Below are 18,763 nucleotides of genomic sequence, written 5' to 3' on the forward strand. Positions count from 1 at the left end.
GTTTGATAATTCTTTAAAAGATTACAGTAATTACAGTGTATGGAATTGTCACTAGCATTGTTTCCATGACAACATTACATTAAAAAAAAGTAGTTGTCATAGTACTGTATCTGAATGTTATATCTATGATAATTAGTAATTGGTTACATTTTTTTCGTGTACTTCTACTTTTTAAAGTCATTTTTAAAATCTGTAATTTTACTTTTACTTAAGTATATTTTATTTGAAGTATTGTACTTCGCTACATTTTAAAACACATTAATTACGGAGTAAAAATAAATAAATAAATAAAAATCGCTCCCTGGAAACTACAGTAAATAGGCCGAATGGGCAGGAGAACAAACTGGCGCTAAAATCACAAGAAAGATGCAGACGGACAAGACAGGCGTTATGGTGTAGACCCAGCTGAAAACCAAACTGCTGAAGTTGAACTCGAAGGAAATGAAGTGAACCCCTGGCCATGTTTATGCTCTATTATGCAGTGTTTATGCAGCTTATAAAATCTCGACATCACCCCTTCGCAAGCATGTAGAGGTAAGGGAAATACTTGCAACGTTGCATTGGTGGTTAAAATGAAGCTGGCAGTTTAGAAAAAGGTTTTGCGCAAATTAGCCAAAAAGACAGTGGTGCAGGGTGTGCGATATCGTCTGCGACAATATTGTTGTTTTAACGATGTGCGATTTGATATTATCAGTATTTAGCCAAAAACCAAACAAAACACTCCTACAGAGTGCCCTGAAGTCTAGTAGATTAGACTAGTGCGCACGCGCATTTAGAGTGCGTGATTCAGTCTGTTAAAATGATCACAAAATTGAAGATATAGGTGCAGAAAATGTATATTTATATAATTTCACATAGTAAATCAATATCACATGAAGAATGCCGTTTTTCTCCGAAAATCTGCATGATTACATATAGATTTTTATTTTATTTATTTTTTACAACAGTTCAATAAACAAGAAATTAATTAAGTGACTTGTGTTTTAGACACCATATTGACTGTTTTTGCTCTATTTTGACAACAAAAATAATCCCAAACAAAGCCAGAGTACTGTTTTGCGTCGGTGTTTCGTCTTGAATGAATCAACAGTTTAAATGATTCGGTTCAGTCACAATGACTCACTTATTAACAGTGACTTGGTGACACCTACTGGCTGTTTTAATTTCACATTTCAAGTATCTTTAGATTTTTTTTTTAATAGAATTTCAAATGAGTATTCAACATTTTGTCTTATATATCAAAACATTATTGCTGCATTTGTAACTGCAGGTTATGCATTCATGTCCTGAATGAAACAGTGTGTAAATGCATCTAAATGCCACTTCAGATGAAGCTTCTGTGTTTCCTCTGCATTGCAAAGATGAATTTGGTTAATACTGATTTAATTTGCCTGGTAACAGCCCAAATGTCTTATTATTCTAAATGACTGATTCCTTTAATTAAAAACAACTAATTTGAGATTTGTAGGCCTATCCCAGTGGTGTCAAACTCAGTTGAAGAACTGCAGCCCTGCCGAGTTTAGTTCCAACCCTGCTCCAACACACATACCATGTAGTTTTCAAATAAGCCTAAATGATTAGATTAGTATAGATATAACCCTAATTAAACACATCTGATCCACACTGTAAAAAATTTAAAAAAAAAAGCGGTTTCAACTAATTATTATTTAGTAACTACTTCCACAGAAATGTTCCGTTCAGTGAATTTCTGAATTCAAAGTGTTGCCTGAATTGTTATTTTTTAGTTGGCTCAACCTTTACTGAAGTTTTACAGTGCACATGTTTTTATTAGTTTAGTCAACATTAGCATTGCTAATTGTTGACTGAATTTGAAAAGAACCATTCATTCAATGTTTTTCAAATATATTTGTGTAGACGTAATATAATATGTCCTCTCAACTAAGGCCAAGCAATAAAATTAGCTCAACTTAAATATTTTTTCCCTTCCAAAATTTTGTTAATTAGATTTTTTTTACAGTGCAGCTATAGCTGGATCAGATGTGTTTAATTAGGGTTATATCTATACTGTTGTTGTTTAGTTTGACACCCTTGGCCTATCCCATTGTTGCGTCCCTCCCACTGTTAAAAAGAAAATTTTAGAAAGAGTAAATTTTAAATGAGCTACTTTTTACTTTTACTTTTAGATTTTTAGACTGGTATTTTACTTGTACTTAATTAAAATTTCTTTAAGGTAATGGTACTTTTACTTGAGTAAAATATTTTTGTACTCTTTCCACCTCTGTTAAAAAGAATACTTAAATACATTAAAAGAATATACTTAAGTGCAAACTACATGTAATGTTATCAAACACTTACATAAATGTTATTTACAATTAAATACAATTAGTTGAGTTTTTTTTTAATCAATTAAAAGGGATATTTCACCCAAAAATTAAGAGTTGTATGAGATTTCTTTTGTAAAAAAAAAAAAAAAAAATTAAGAATTTTATCTAAAATATCTAGCAAAAAACTAGATATTTTCAAGTTCAAGTTCAAGTTCAAGTCAGCTTTATTGTCAATTCTTCCACATGTACAGTACATACATACAGAGAATCGAAATTGCATTACTCTCAGACCCTTGGTGCATACAGTTAACATTAAACACGTTCAGATACAGATAAATACAGTTTAAACATATGTACATACAACTATACAGCTATACAAATGAGGATATTGTAGAAAAAAATAAGAATTAGATCGATAAAGTGGCATAAGGCGCATGGCAGATAGAGTGCAAAACCAGTTAAATAAACAACACTGTGTAGATATATTTGTAGTGCAAAAGAGCTTATCAGTCTGAGGACATTGTAGAAAATAAAAACAAGAGAGATAGATAAAGTGCATAAGGCACATGGCAGAATAGATGGAGTGCAAACCAGTTGAATGTACAAAAACAAAAACAAAACTGTGCAGATGTTTTGTTTTGTTATGAGTGTAGTGCAAGAAGAGCTTATCAGTCAGTGACAAGTCGAAGAGACTGTTCGGATAGTTTTTGTCAGACTACCCGAAGAGGTAATTTGCAGTCAATGTTGGATGGGTAGTGATCAGCCAATGCTGCACAAGTGACAGGTGCCGGTTACAGTTGTTGGTCGGTGGGGGGGGGGGGGGGTGTCACAGAGTCAGAGTTCCTAGTGTGTTGCTGTGTTAAATGGGGGTGAAAGAGGGGAGGGGGGGGCAAGGACGGGAGGGAGTTCAGCTTCCTGACAGCCTGATGTATGAAGCTGTCCTTCAGTCTGCTGGTCCTCGCCTGGAGACTCCGCAGTCTCCTCCCTGATGGCAGCAGACTGAAGAAGCTGTGTGTCGGGTGGGTGGGATCGCCTGCAATGCGGAGGGCTTTGCGGGTGAGACGGGTGCTGTAGATGTCCTGGAGGGAGGGGAGAGAGACACCAACGATCTTCTCAGCTGCTCTCACTATGCGCTGAAGTGACTTGCGGCAGGATGCGTTGCAAGCGCCATACCACACAGTGATGCAGCTAGTCAGGATGCTCTCGATGGTGCCTCTGTAGAAGGTGCACATGATGGGGGCCGGGGCTCTGGCTCTTCTGAGTTTGCGGAGGAAGTAGAGACGCTGCTGTGCTTTCTTGGCCAGTGCTACAGTGTTGTTAGTCCAGGAGAGGTCCTCAGTGATGTGCACACCCAGGAACTTGGTGCTGCTCACTCTCTCCACAGTCGCACCGTTGATGGTCAGAGGGGCATGCTGAGTGTGTACTCTCCTGAAGTCAACAACAATCTCCTTCGTCTTCTTCACGTTCAGAGAGAGATTGTTGTCACTGCACCACCCGGCCAGGCGGCTCACCTCGCTCCTGTAGTTTGTCTCATCTCTGTTGCTGATGAGACCCACCACAGTCGTGTCATCCGCAAACTTAATGAAAATGTTGGCGTTGTGTGATGGTGTGCAGTCGTGGGTCAGCAGAGTGAAGAGGAGGGGGCTCAGCACACATCCTTGGGGGGCCCCAGTGTTCAGTGTGATGGTGCTGGATGTGTTACTGCCGACCCGTACTGCTTGAGGTCTCCCGGTCAGGAAGTCCAACAGCCAGTTGCACAGAGAGGTGCTGAGCCCCAGCTGGACCAGTTTGTGAGTGAGCTGTTGAGGGATGATTGTGTTGAATGCTGAACTGAAGTCTATGAACAGCATCCTGACATATGAGTCTTTTTTCTCCAGATGTGTGAGGGCTGGGTGGAGGGCAGTGGTGATGGCATCATCGGTCGAGCGGTTGGACCTATATGCAAACTGGAAGGGGTCCAGGGAGGGGGGGAGGACAGACTTGATGTGGTGCAAGACTAGCCGTTCAAAGCACTTCATGAGGATGGGAGTGAGTGCTATTGGACGGTAGTCATTGAAGCAGGATGGAGATGACTTCTTAGGGACTGGAATGATGGTGGTAGCTTTGAAGCATGTGGGGACAACAGCCTGATTTAGTGAGATGTTGAAGATGTCTGTGAAGACCTCAGTGAGTTCCACTGCACAGACTCTCAGTACACGCCCAGGAATGTTGTCAGGACCCGGAGCTTTGCGTGCATTGATCCTGCTGAGGGATCTCCTCACACTGTCCGGGGACAGCGTCATCACCTGGTCGCCGGGAGGAGGTGGAGTCTTCTGTGCAGTGGTGCTGTTTTGTGCCTCAAAGCGAGCAAAGAAGGCATTCAGCTCGTTCAGCAGGGGGATGGTGTTGTCACAGGTCTGTGGTGGGGGCTTGTAATCCGTAATGGTCTGTATCCCCTGCCACAGGCTCCGCGTGTCTCTGCTGTCGCTGAAACGATGGGCTATCCTCCTGGAGTACTGTCTCTTGGCCTCTTTGATGCCGCGGGATAGGTTGGCCCTAGCTGTCTTCAGGCCCTCCTCATCTCCAGCTCTAAAGGCAGCGTTCCGAGCCTTCAGAAGTCTGTAGACCTCCCCTGTCATCCACGGCTTCTGGTTGGCCCGGACAGTGATCGACTTTGTGACTGTTACATCATCAATGCACTTGGAGATGTAGGCAGTAACAGTCTCTGAGTACTCTTGGAGGTCTGTAGTATTGTTGTATGTGGCAGCCTGTTTAAACATATTCCAGTCAGTGGTGTCAAAGCAGTCTTGAAGTGCCTCTGACGACCCTTCCAGCCACACTTGAATCTGTTTGTGAACTGGTTTGGTGACTTTAACGAGCGGTCTGTATGCAGGCATTAGCATGACAGTGATGTGGTCTGAGGCTCCGAGGTGGGGGAGGGGGAGGGCCTTGTAAGCTCCTCTCTGGGTGGTGTAAACAAAGTCCAGAGTGTTTTTTCCCCTTGTTGGAAAGTCTATGTGTTGGTGAATTTTTGGGAACACACTCTTTAAGTCTGCGTGATTGAAATCCCCAGCCAAGATAAGAAAAGCATCTGGGTGGGCTGTCTGCTGCTCACTGGTGTGCTGGTACAGATCATTTAGTGCCTCACTCCTGTGGTTGTTGCTGGAGCTGGGAGGGATGTATACAGCAACGAGCAGTATGGCTGAATATTCCCTCGGTAGATAGAACGGTCGGCACTTAATAATCATAAACTCCACCAGGGGTGAGCAGTGTTTGCAGACCACAACAGCGTCGCGGCACCATGCATCATTGATGTAAACACAAAGCCCGCCGCCACGGATCTTACCTCCCTCGACGAGAGCTCTGTCAGCTCGATAGCATGTTAGCTGGTCAAGCTGTATGGCGCAGTCCGGTACGCTGTTGTTAAGCCATGTTTCCGTAAACACAAAAACACAACAGTCTCTTACAGTGCTCTGAGTCGAGCGGAGTAGTCGGATGTAGTCCAGTTTATTGTCCAAAGAGCGTACGTTCGCCAGTACGATGGTGGGGATAGCTGGCTTGTGTGGGTTGGCCGCTAGCCTAGCTCGGATACCTCCGCGCTTACCCCTCTTCTGCTTCCTCTCACGCCGCTTGTAGCGCCTCCGCTGCGGGCGAGATGCAGTAGTGGGGGTCGGTGATGGAGAAGGCCTTCGGAGCAGGCCGAGGTCCCGCAGCTCTTCAGTGTGCGCGGAGTTTAACTCTAAAAATGTGGTTCTGCCGACCTCGAGCAGAAACTCACGACTGTATGCGCGCTTAAAGACAGGTAGACGAGACGAAGATGTGCAAAAACATTGCGACTTACAAGACAAAAAACACGAAAACACCGGTTTGTCGGGAGAGAGAGAAGCTGCTGCGACTGCGCGCGCCGCCATCTTAGTTGCCATATTTTAAAGATTCTTAAAAATCAAATACAAGTTGATAGCATGAACATTTTTCTTGTAACTTATTTCAAAAAGTGAAACTTAAGCTCTAGCTCTCCATGCAGCACCAAGTAGGAAAATATTTTGAGGGAGAGGGAAAATCATGGCAGGAAGGTAATTTGTGTGAGTGGGTAGGAGGTGACTATGTGTTGGGGGCAGATATTATCCCATAGGGAGTGTGGTCTGGAGTCCTATGTCATGTCCCTGGTGGTAGGAATGAAAGGTCATGCAATGTGCTGAAGAATTATGGAAGGATTGATGTGTCATATAGGCTTCTTGTGATATGGCGGTGATGGATCCCCCGCTGACTGATATATGTGCTGTTCTGCTTGTTACATGTGTTATTTCTTCTGTGAACATATAGTTATTTTTCAATACCATATAGATAATTTCACCTTCACCTTTCACTGTCTTGTTGTGTGGTTCATCCTAAATGATGCTCTGATGTCTGAAGCTCTGAAGAACATCTAAGATTTTTTTATGCACTCACCCATACTGTATAGATAAATTATGTTGGAGGACTAGTGGAGGACAGGTTTACTGAACAAGCCCTGTCTGCACAATGAAAAATCTTTGTAGAAAGACCTTTCTGTGGTCTATATGTGGCTTCTGTGGTACTTTGTAGTCATGTGGTGGGATCTCTTGGGTTGCATCTAGGGTTGAGAACCAAGAAGGTTCAGAGCTGGTTGGAATAAAGTTTTCGTCATCCAGTTTTATTTACTGTTCTCACTTCTGCTGAATCTACAGCATTAAATTAAGAGTGATGCTGTTGTCTGATCCCTGAAAGGAAGTCAGTTTTTTTTTTTTTTTAAGTCAACTTGTCACAGAGCTGCCCTCTGTTCCCTCTGCCTAGCCTGTTGGGTATTAAGACATGAACACATACTTGGGTTTTAAAAGTTCTTTATTTACCTTGATGTGTCAGCGAGGTGGAGAGACGGCTTTTACACACACACATGCACACATATTTACACACCAGCATTTGGATTGTTGTGATTCAGACTGGCCATCTGAACACTAAAACTGTTGGACATTTGAATTGTTCTTGCAGACTGTTTTGTTGCTGCCTGGATCGGCATTTTGTGGTGGTGGCCATCTTGACCTGAGTAAAAGACCCGAAAGGACTTTTGTGACAAAAGTTTTGTCAGCCTTTTTGTACCTTTGCTGTGTGGCATCATGGGAAGTGGGAGATACCAAGTATGAGTGGAAAGAGGTGGAAACTGTTTTGAGTTCTTGCATTTTGACTTTCTATGATTATTGCTGAATGTAAGTTATGGTATATTATGAATATGGTGTATTGCAGGAAAGGGTGTTATTTAATTTTTACTCCTTTTTATGTGATATTACTTCATATTATTGTCATGTGCTATTACAGCTTCTGAGAAATGGTTGAACCCATGGGTATAAATTGTCATGTAATGAAGTAGTCAGGGAGTCTTTTGGATCTGTGCGCAGTGAGTGCAGTAGCTTATGAGGAGTACTCTGATTGAATTATTGTAATTCTTGAACTAATGTTATTTTTTGTTGTTGTTTTGTTTGATTTGGTACTTTGAAGTTGTTTATTTTTGTTCTGCTTTAGGGGTTTTCCCCTATGGAATCTTTTTGTTTTTGCACCTGTGAGCAATCTGCACTTTACTGGCTTGGGAAAAACGAAATAGAAAGAAAAAGCTGGCATTCAACGTTCTCCATTGAATTGTTTGAAGAATTTTAGACGGTGTCCCTAGTGGCAAGTTGACACAACTGCAACATTTTAGTAAATCTGTAACAATATCCTACAGCATGACACTTGTAGTCCAATTACCTAATGAATCACTCTTATGAATCAGTTATTTTGGCATGCATCTGAGTGAACTGGTTTGATTGATTGATTGATTGATTGGATGAATCATTCACACTAAGATCAATAATACGCTTTTAGAGAATAGGGTGAATTTCCATTTCATACTGACTTATGTGAAAAAGTGTTATACTATTTACTGACTGGTTGTTCATATGACAACATGTATGCATATTTTATGAGTTTTGTCAATACTATTTTAGAAAAATAAATTCATATATTAACTATTTTACTTTTTATTTAATGTTGTTATTTATTAAGGACAACCATTGGATCACATTTATGCCATCTCTTATTATCAATTGCCTGTGTTGGGGGGTAATAGTTACATGTAACAGAATTATATAATTTAATAAATATAACCGTAATCCGTTACAGTTACTGAAAAAAAGTGTAATTAAATTACAGTAACTAATGAAAATGTTAAAGATTACAAAGGGGGTTATACCATCTGAATATTTTCACAAATTTCACAATTTTTCTCTTGCATTGACTGCTTTAAAATACTAAACACCAATGTTTCAAGACAGTTTAGGACACAGAATAGGACACATGTTTATTTGATAACTGTTTTATTTCCTATTTGGGTTTATGTATGTTTGTTTTTTTAGATGAACAGTTTTAACAAAGCATTGTTAGATGCCAGTGTTTCCTGTCATAGCTATGCAAAGATTTGATTTCAAAAACAGTATCATAGCTATTAAACTATTTCTCGTTATGATTTTAAATCTGTATTTAACCTCAAAACAATCTCAAAGTAAAAAGAGGTGCTAAAGTCTGATTTTGTGGTGGCTGTGCTTTAAAATGTAATTATTCTAATCTTAATATAAGTGATGAAGGATTTTGAAAGTCTGACAGTGATCAGTATTGAGAGCTACTGTAAGGTTAACCCTGCCTGCTTTAAATCTTTCGAAATGATTAACATTTGAAAACATGAAATTTAAGAAAATTTAGAAAAGTAATCAAATGTAACCAGTTACATTACTTTTATAAAGTAATTGAAATAGTAATTGTTCCATTTTAAATAGGGTAACTTATCATTTGTAACCTGTTACATTTCCAAAGTAACCTTCCCAACACTGATGGCATCTTATTTGGCAATTTGCTGAAAAATGTAAAATCATTTTTCTGAAAAATGTAAAAAAAAAAAAAATTATTTGAACAGATAAAAAACTGGAATAATTCAATTCTTTATGATTCCCATCCCTACTCAGAATAAATGATAATTGCAGTGCAAGATTCCTGATATGTCAGTTGATATGAGTGTGTGCATCAATCATATCACGAGACTTGATTCTCTAGTGGCTGTCAGTATTAAGATGTGAGACAGAAGCAGGATGGCACCTCTTAGCCCCTGCTGTGTTCACTTCACAAGAGCTTCTGAGGATGTATACAGGAGTTTAGTGAGTCACATCAGCTCTCTGCGCTCGCGGGAAGCAAGCTCAGGGGGGAATTTGCTGCAGGGAGACACTATATATTAGCTTCCTTATTATTCAATGACATACTTCTCTATTAATAGGCTTGCAGACTTGATCATTAGATTAACTCTCTTTGCAGATGTGACTCATATTTTCTAGGGAAAGTTTTTTTGTTTTTGTTTTTTTTATTCATATATCCATGGAGAACTAATAATTGCATAGACGGGCAAACACTAAACATTGCAGATTCATCAAGAAGCTTCAATTTGGAAAATAAAATTTACACTCAGGCCATCCAAGATGTAGATGACTTTGTTTGTTCATAAGAACATATTTGGATAAATTTAACATTACATCACTTGCTCACCAATAAGATCCTCTAGTCTAGTGAATGGGTGCCGTCAGAATAGGAGTCCGGACAGCTGATAAAAAACATCACAAGTAATCCACAGGACTCCAGTCCATCAATTAATGTATTGTGAAGTGAAAAGCTGTATGTTTGTAATATAATTGTTACCATATTTTGATTTACAACAGCCTTATATGATTAAGTGTTTTTTTGTCTTTTATGGCTATTGTTAAGGTTTTATAGGGTTCTTATATTTAAGTATCTTGCTGTTGGAATACACCATTTAGATCCAGTTTATGGTTGAGAAAACATGAATAGTGTTCAGTGACTTAATTGGAAGTGGCAAATTGAGGTGGGCACATTTGCACTAATGGATTTGGAACACCACTTAAATTACTGGAGTAAAGATTTCTGCTTGCAATAGTGTTAATAATAGTTCATGATGAACACCTTTTAGAAGAGGCATAATAACAGTGGAATCTGTGTGTGTGTGAAGATTTCTTTGTATATACATTTGAAAGTTTTTTTGTGCTTTACTGAAGCACAGGACATATTCAGTCGATAAAGACAAAACAAAAGGCTACTATTTATTATATTGTTCTTCAAATGAGCATTCAGATGACCAATAATTTCAGAATCAGAATCACGTTTTTTGCCAAGTACTGTATACATACGAGTGTTCCTGTGATGGAAATAAATACACATTAATAAACACAATAAACTTATGGGCTGCTGTTAGGGATGGGCAGATCAACCTTGATATAGTATAGCTGCATTCGATTCTAACATTGCAATGTTAGAATCGAATGTAGCTATACTATATCAAGGTCGATTTGCCCATTACTGTTTTACTGTATGTATTTACATACATGTGTATATGGATACAGTTTATATCCATATTCACATGTACAGTCATAGCCAAAAATATCGGCACCCTTGGTAAATATGATCAAAGAAGGATGTGAAATTTAATCTGCATTGTTAATCCTTTTGATCTTTTATTAAACAAAATCACAAAAATCTAACCTTTCATTGGATAATAAGAATTTAAAATGGGGGGAAATATCATTATGAAATATATGTTTTTCTCTAATACACATTGGCCACAATTAACGGCACCCTTTTATACAATACTTTTTGAAACCTCCATTTGCCAGTTTAACAGCTCTAAATTTTCTCCTATAATGCCTGATGAGGTTAGAGAACACCTGACGAGATCAGAGACCATTCCTTTATCCAGAATCTCTCCAGATCATTCAGATTCACAGCTCCATGACGGTGCTTCTTCTCTTCAGTTCACCTCACTCATTTTCTACAGGGTTCAGGTCAGAGGACTGGAATGGCCATAGCAGAAGCTTAGTTTTGTGTCTATAGTGACCCATTTTTGTGTTGTTTTTGAGGTTTGTGTTTGGATTATTGTCCGGTTGGAAGATCCAAACATGGCCCATTAGTCAGTCAGTCACTTATTGATTTTTTTATCTGTTGGTATTTGATAGAATCCATGATGCCATGTGTCTAAACAAGATGTCCAGGACCTCCAGAAGAAATATAGGCCCACAACATCAAAAATACAGCAGTATATTTCATTGTACACATGGGGTACTTTTTATCCCTGTGTTCACCAAACCCATCTTGAGTGTTTGCTGCTAAAAATCTAATTTTTTAGTTTGATCTGACCATAGTTTCCTACATTTTACTGCTGGTTATACTCTGTATAATTGTGTATGTGACAAATAAAAAATCTTGAAAATCTTGAATCTAGAAGCCAGTCCCATTTGAAGTTCCAGTCGTGTCTGATAACTGAATATGCTGGAGCTTGTTTTTGGATGAGCTAGGAGAATTTTTCTTGAAATCCTCCCAAACAACATGTGGTGATGTAGGTGCTGTTTGACAGTTTTTTTTTTTAAGGTTTTCTGACCCCGAGACTCAACTATTTTCTGCAATTCTCCAGCTGTGGTCCTTGGAGAGTCTTTAGCCACTCAGACTCTCCTCCTCACCGTGTATTAGGACGATATAGACACACGTCCTCTTCCAGGCAGTTTCGTAACATTTTATGTTGATTGGAAATTCTTAATTATTGCCCCGATGGTGGAAATGGGAATTTTCACTGCTCTAGCTCTTTTTTTAAAGCCACTTCTCTAATTTGTGAAGCTCAATTATATTTTGCTGCACATCAGAAATATATTCTTTGGTTTTTCTCATATTGATGGATGATTAAGGGAATTTAGGCTTTGTTTTCCCTCCTATTTATATTTCTGTGAAACAGGAAGCCATGACTGGTTAATTTCATGTTCATAATTGTGAATATGAATGGGAATATACTTCAGAGATATTTTACTCATAAGAATTTCTAGGAGTGTCAATAATTGTGTCTAACGTGTATTTGAGAAAAACATTTATTTCATAATGATATTTCCCCCCATTTTTCATTCTTATCCAATAAAAGGTTCAATTTTTGTTAATTTTTTTAAATAAAAGATCAAAAGGATTAACTATGCAGATTAATTTTCAAAGCCTTCTTTGATCATATTTACCAAGGGTGCCGATATTTTTGGCCATGACTGTATGTAAACACATACAGTAAAAACAGTAATATTGTGAAATAATGTTACAATTCAAGCTAACGTTTGTTGTTGTTGTTTTTAAATATAAACATATTTTAAAATGTTATTTATTGCTGTGATGAAAGAGCTGAATTAATTCAGTCTTCAGTGTCACATGATTTGGTGCTCAAAAAACATTGCTATTATCAATGTTGAAAACAGTTGTGTGTTCAGGATTCTTTGAAGAACAAAGTTTAAAAGAACAGCATTTATTTGATATATTTTGTAACAGTGTAAAAGTCTATACTGTTACTTTTGGTCAATTTAATGCATCCTTGTGGAATAAAAGTATTAAAAGCAGTGTGTAATGTGTATATAGTCAGTTATATGTGTCAGTGTATACTCGTGGTCCAACAGATCAGCATAAAAGCTGACAAAGACGCAGAACACAGCAGTTTCTGGAATGAAATGATCATCCTTAATTCTTGTCTTCCTATTTATTTTTCATCCCTGTGGTATGACAATATTTTTTTTCTTCCTTTGAGCTCCACCTCTTCTTTGTTTTTTGTTGTTTTGTGTATCTTTATTGGTTTGAGCCTTTGGTAAACTCCTTAGTGAGTGTTTGTGGTTCCACAACAGCTTTGAGAATTTTCTTTTGAATTATTTTGTTGCTTGTATGCTTTTCTTTGGTCTCACTATTGATTATATCTCGTAATATACATCTGTCATTATCAGCAAAAATCTGTGCATGCTTTTCTCAACATCATGCAGCTCTTAATGTGGCTGATCCTTCCAAGAACTGTAAACACATTTCAGACGCTATTATGAACAGAGACAGCTGGATCCACATCATTGAGAGAGACACACACGGAGTCTATTATCAGCACAAGCACTCCCGTTCACCTCTGTCACGATGTGTCCGTGAAATGCAAATCACAATGATTTAGTTGGCATGATGGAAATGACATTTTTGCCTGGATGCATCCCCATTTTTGGTAGAATAGACAAATTCATTACAGGCAATCTAGCCAAGTCTAAACTGTCAGGTGTGGGTGAAGGGATGAGAGCGAGGGCTCACTTGCAGGAGGAAATAGGGCTTTATTAATAATAAAATAAAATCAACAAACAAAAACTACCCCGTAGGGGAAAACAGACTGGCAAGGCAAGGCAGGACTTCACACAGGGAAATATCGACGACGAACCGGCACAGTACTGCAAACACAAGGAGATTATAAAGGGAGCAAATGAGGGTAACGAGTAAACACAGGTGGGGCAAATTAATCAATAATCAGGAAGCAAGGTGGGTGGGGTCAAGACATGTTGACATGAGAGCACATGGCACATAGAACCGAACAAGACAAGCCATGTGCTCACACAAAATAAAAACACAAGCACATGGCCAGCAAAACAAAAATCACTAGCCATGTGCAAAACAGGACACGAACATGCAGCTAATAAGGAGACTCATAAGCTGCATGTTCACAAAACATGACAAACATGAAAGCACGCATCCAGTAAAAAAACACAAGCTGCGTGCCACACAGAACAAGACAAAACAAGAGAAAAAAGCACACGGCTGAAACCGAACCGCGTGCCGAACAAAACACACACACAGAGGACAGAGGAGCGCACGGCCAGAGCGAACTCGAAATCCCACGCTCCCACAGCGAGAACAAACCTGGAGCGTGAGTGTCCGAACCCCGACACAAAACCAGAACCGAGCCTGAGCAAGACAGGAGTGCCGGGATCCGAACACCACGCCCCAGCATGAAACAGAGCACGCAGACAAGAGAGCACACTCGAAGCCGCGTGCTCACCAGAAAACAAGACAAGAAGGGAGTGTCAGGGCTCCTTCACAAAACCATGAATAAACTAGACCGAAGTGACAAAACCCTGACATAAACTAATAAAATTATCTCAAGGTTATAGAGAAGCTTTTTATTCAGCCTGTCTAATACATTTGAGCCTTTATCCAAACAATGATATCCAGTGTAATTTCAGCATGTGCTGTGCATGAGCTACCATAATCCTTAAAGGTCAATTAGTGATCCCTATTGAAAAAAAATCATTTTCAAAGACGTTTTCCATTCAAAGTCAACCCAAAAATGAAGTGAGTTGTAATTACCAAATTGAATCATATTGAGAATCATATTTGTGTAGTAGAGTGCATTTGAATGTTATTGAGCTGAACTAAAAGGATAGTTTTGATAACATCCTTAACAAATAATGCTCTTAAATAATAAAGAACCTCAGTATAATTCAACTTGAAGAGAAACAAGAGTTGTACTGAATATCAGCATGGTGGGCTATGACAATATATTTCAGTTGGATACACACTGAATCATGGTTATTGTTAAATAAATATAGAACCATAAAAAAAACCTTCCCATTACTAAAAACATAATATAAAACAAGCATTTTCATTTAATTTAACTTGAAGTACTAAAATAGCTCAAAATAAATAAAAGGTAGGTACTAAATAAAATGTATAGACAAATAAAAACAATAAAATTAATAAAATATAATTAAAATTTTAACAAAAACTGTAAGTGCATCAATACCGAGATATCACTGCTATGAATACACAAGATATCAGTCACACATGCACACGTCTTTTCTTTTTGTGAATAGGAAAAAGTCACAGATTTTCAGATGTTCAGTCTGAGTGTTAAAGTAACAAGAGCTGGACAAATTCTGACATCTACTGGCGATAATTATATGGCGAAAGTAACCAGTGCTTGTCTAGTGGTTGTAGATGTTATTGCATCACTAAACTGACTGCAGCGGACAACGTGAAGAGTGAAATACGGCTGAGGAGTAGTTAGTAACCTGGTAACTTAAACTTTAGGCAACATGCTGCATGCTTACGTGAAATATCGCTTCAATGTCTCATAAGAGCATTTCAACCATATAGTTGAAAGCCACTATCAAATTTGACCACTGTCTGCCATGCTGAAAACAGACAAAAAACAACATTTAAGATGGTTTTGCTGGCCAGGCTGGTCTGTAACTCGTCAATAGTTGACTGTTAACTTTTTTCCTGCTAGTCAGGCTGCAGGAGACCATCTTGACCAGTTTGAAGGTCTAGGTAGAGATTATTTTAACACAATTGTTAGACCTCTTTTCATCAGGATGATGCTGATAACTCTCAGTCAGGCAGCAACAGTTATGGTTCTATGGGTAAGAAACATTTATAATCTGTTGAACATGTATAGGTAGAATGAGTACAGTAGAGACATTTTCTGCTTTTTTCATTACTACACAAAAACTAGATGCTGAAATGAATTCAAATGATATTTATTTTGCTTGCGTACTAAAATATCATAAATTGATAATTGCCATAAGTAGTTTATATTTTCCACAATTAGCTCATAAACATGAGGTGCATTTTTGCCTCAACTGTACCCATATGGTGTACAGTTGTAACAGTACCATGGTACAGTTGAGATACCCATTCTTAAAGGGATAGTTCACCCAAAAATGAAAATTTCTTTGTTCTGCCGAACACAAAGGAAGATATTTTGAAGAAAGTTTGTAACCAGGCTGTTTTGGGGCACCATTGACTTCCATAGTAAAAACAATACTATGGAAGTCAATGGTGCCCCAGAACTGCTCTGCTTCCCACATTCTTCAGAATATCTTCCTTTGTGTTCGGCAGAACAAAGACATTCAGGTTTGGAGTAAATGATGACAGAATTTTCATTTTTGGGTGAACTATCCATTTAATGCTCTAAAGCTGGCTAACCATTTATTGCAAATGTAATAAATTACTAAATTACAGTTTTAAATAATTACAGTTTAAAAATAAACTTATTTGCTTTATTTAATTCAGATTCAGTTAAAATAGGAATAAATATTTAACACTATATGGCAAACAGTACAAATGTAAACATAACAGTAAAATTACTGTTACTGTACAGTAAACCAATGCATCACCCGAAACTTTCTGCATTTTTACATGATTTATAAGCTTGTTTCATCATGGGACCTAGAAAATATTCCCATAAGGTATAGGACATTTGGTCCCTATAATGTAGGTAATAACAGTACACAAACTCACACAGCCTCAGTTTGCATTTTATTTTATGATTGAACTGTTACTGTAAACAGTACATAGCAACCTATAAAGGGTATATCAATTCACCACCTTGTATATTTCTTAAAATGCTATGTAATCCTTTTAACATGCATGTTAGAAAATATGGCCATTAATAATAGACAGTTGAAATATCACAAATATAATTTTTTAACAGAATTTGCGTAGCATATGTGTAAATGTGACTTTTATCCTATTATCATAACACTGTACAACTAAACAGCATGTGAAGCAATAGGACAACAATCCGGGTACAGTTGATACACTGTGTCTCAACCGTACCCCACTGACATGCTCGCACATTTCTCTAGATTATGAAAAGACCTTGCATGGCACAATGTCATAAAATATGTCTATTTTTAGAGCACAGAGTAACGTTTGCAATGATGTTTCTTAAGTTTAACAATCATAAAAGAATAATAAGCTATTCATTGTGGAAGGGACATGGACTTGAAATGAAAATCTCACCTTGGAAAAAAAATACTTTTAGAAAGACGCACACATTTCAAATTTCCCACGATCAAAGAGAACACTAATACACATTGGAGCAAAAATCACGGCTCGGGGTTCTTGTGTACGCAAGTTATTTAAGGTGGTTCAACTGTACACATATCTCAAATGTACTCAGTCTACCCCTACAGCATGTTGTGGCAAGCACAGTCTTTGGAATTAGCAACCAATAAAAACACATTTACGTAATTTAGGGAGAGATTTTGAAATAATGACAGGGTTGCAAGTGTTGGTGTAGATCATTTCAGACTACTTTTATTTGTTGATGACAGTCCAGAATATAGGCTACCGATCTTTAAATTACTAGACTTACTCATGCTTAAGAATGCAGCAGTACTAGTCACGAGATATTTGTCTAAATGTGGGATTAGACCAGCTAAAGTTTCTCTCCACATATTTCAGCAGCTGACTGAAGGCTATTGGAGATGGCGTCTGAGAAAAAGGACACCGGTGAAGTTTTGAAGGAACAGGTAATGTTTCAGAGTATGTCCTCCTGCTGAGAGCTCAGTTTTTCATTTTTAGGGTTATTAACTTGAGCTGTTTTTTGTATGAATACATTTGTTTGTTTTGAGGGTCAGTGCTGTTTATCAGTGTTTCTGTCCACACCAGTCGTATAGGTTATTTAAAGATATTACTAATATATTCACAAAAGTACGACTAGGTTTGGATTAAAAACTGAGGTAGAAAGAAACTTTGTTGTTCAGAGTTGAGACATGTTTTTCCTTGCAGAATGTACTTCTTCGAATCCGCAATCTTCGATCTGTCAGTGCCGCTCTGGAATCCATTGTGAAGACATACATCCATACGAAGCAGTCTCATCCCATTATAAATTCTGTGTGTGGGATGTATGAGAAAGGTGTGAGTAAGGTTGGTAGCTTGGCTGTATGGAGCATTCAGCCGGCCCTCCGTGTACTGGAGCCCCAGCGTAAGTCAAATCTTCTTTATTATTTATACAATGCAATCATATAAAGGATGTATTTAGTAGGCCTTTTTTTATTGATTAAAAGTTTGAATTGTTTTTTTCATTGTTAAAGTCCTGAAATGTGACTTACTAGAGAAGTTTAGGTACATCAAAGTTTTGTCAAATTTAACTAGGCTACATTGCTTTCATTCTTTTTTGTTTAACCATGACTCTTTTAGAGAATGTCTCTGTGTTTTTAGGACAATCAGTAAGCAAATTAGTTCAAATTGATATAAAGGATTGGAGACTGCAGTTTAGTTTCTAGTTTGTCAATAAATCAGTCTGTAGAATACAGGCAGAACAAAACAAAAGGAGTAGACTAATATCTTATTTTTGCATTGCAATAAAGTCTGTTATAGTGAGACTCTGCAAAATAAATAATCTGGTGAGACATTAAAGGATTAGTTCACTTTTAAAAAAACTTTTGCTGATAATTTACTTTATCCAAGATGTCCATGTCTTTCTTTCTTCAGTCGAAAAGAAATTAAGGTTTTTGATGAAAACATTTCTCCATATAATGAACTTCATTGGGACCCGAACGGTTCAAGGTCAAAATGACAGTTTCAGTGCAGCTTCAAAGGGCTTTAAACGACACCAGACGATGAATAAGGGTCTTATCTAGCGAAACGATCGGTCATTTCAAAAATAAATAAAAAAGTTTAAGTTTTATAAGCACAAATGCTCGCCGTGCTCTGTTCTGTGATGCGTGTTCGCGACGTCACGTAATAAGCAATGACGTTGAAAAGGTCACAGTTGACTTAGGCGGAAGTACGGAGTCAGTAGGCTTTTTAATATTAAAACACCCAGGATACGCACAAATGGACATTTT

The 18,763-nt window shown here is 38.0% G+C and overlaps 1 protein-coding gene across 1 annotated transcript in view; it reads left to right on the forward strand.

Moving 5' to 3' along the window:
* Nucleotides 1-345: 345 nt before the first annotated feature.
* The window catches only part of LOC306888343 (perilipin-1-like), a 35,197-nt gene continuing 16,779 nt past the window's right edge, over nucleotides 346-18,763 (forward strand). The window contains exons 1-3 of the mRNA XM_079446560.1: nucleotides 346-534; nucleotides 17,376-17,443; nucleotides 17,703-17,898. Coding sequence (XP_079302686.1) covers nucleotides 17,399-17,443; nucleotides 17,703-17,898 — 241 coding nt within the window. The 5' untranslated portion in view covers nucleotides 346-534; nucleotides 17,376-17,398. The remainder of the gene's footprint in view (nucleotides 535-17,375; nucleotides 17,444-17,702; nucleotides 17,899-18,763) is intronic.

Source organism: Barbus barbus, assembly GCF_936440315.1.
Source record: "Barbus barbus genome assembly, chromosome: 22".
Classification (NCBI taxonomy): domain Eukaryota; kingdom Metazoa; phylum Chordata; class Actinopteri; order Cypriniformes; family Cyprinidae; genus Barbus; species Barbus barbus.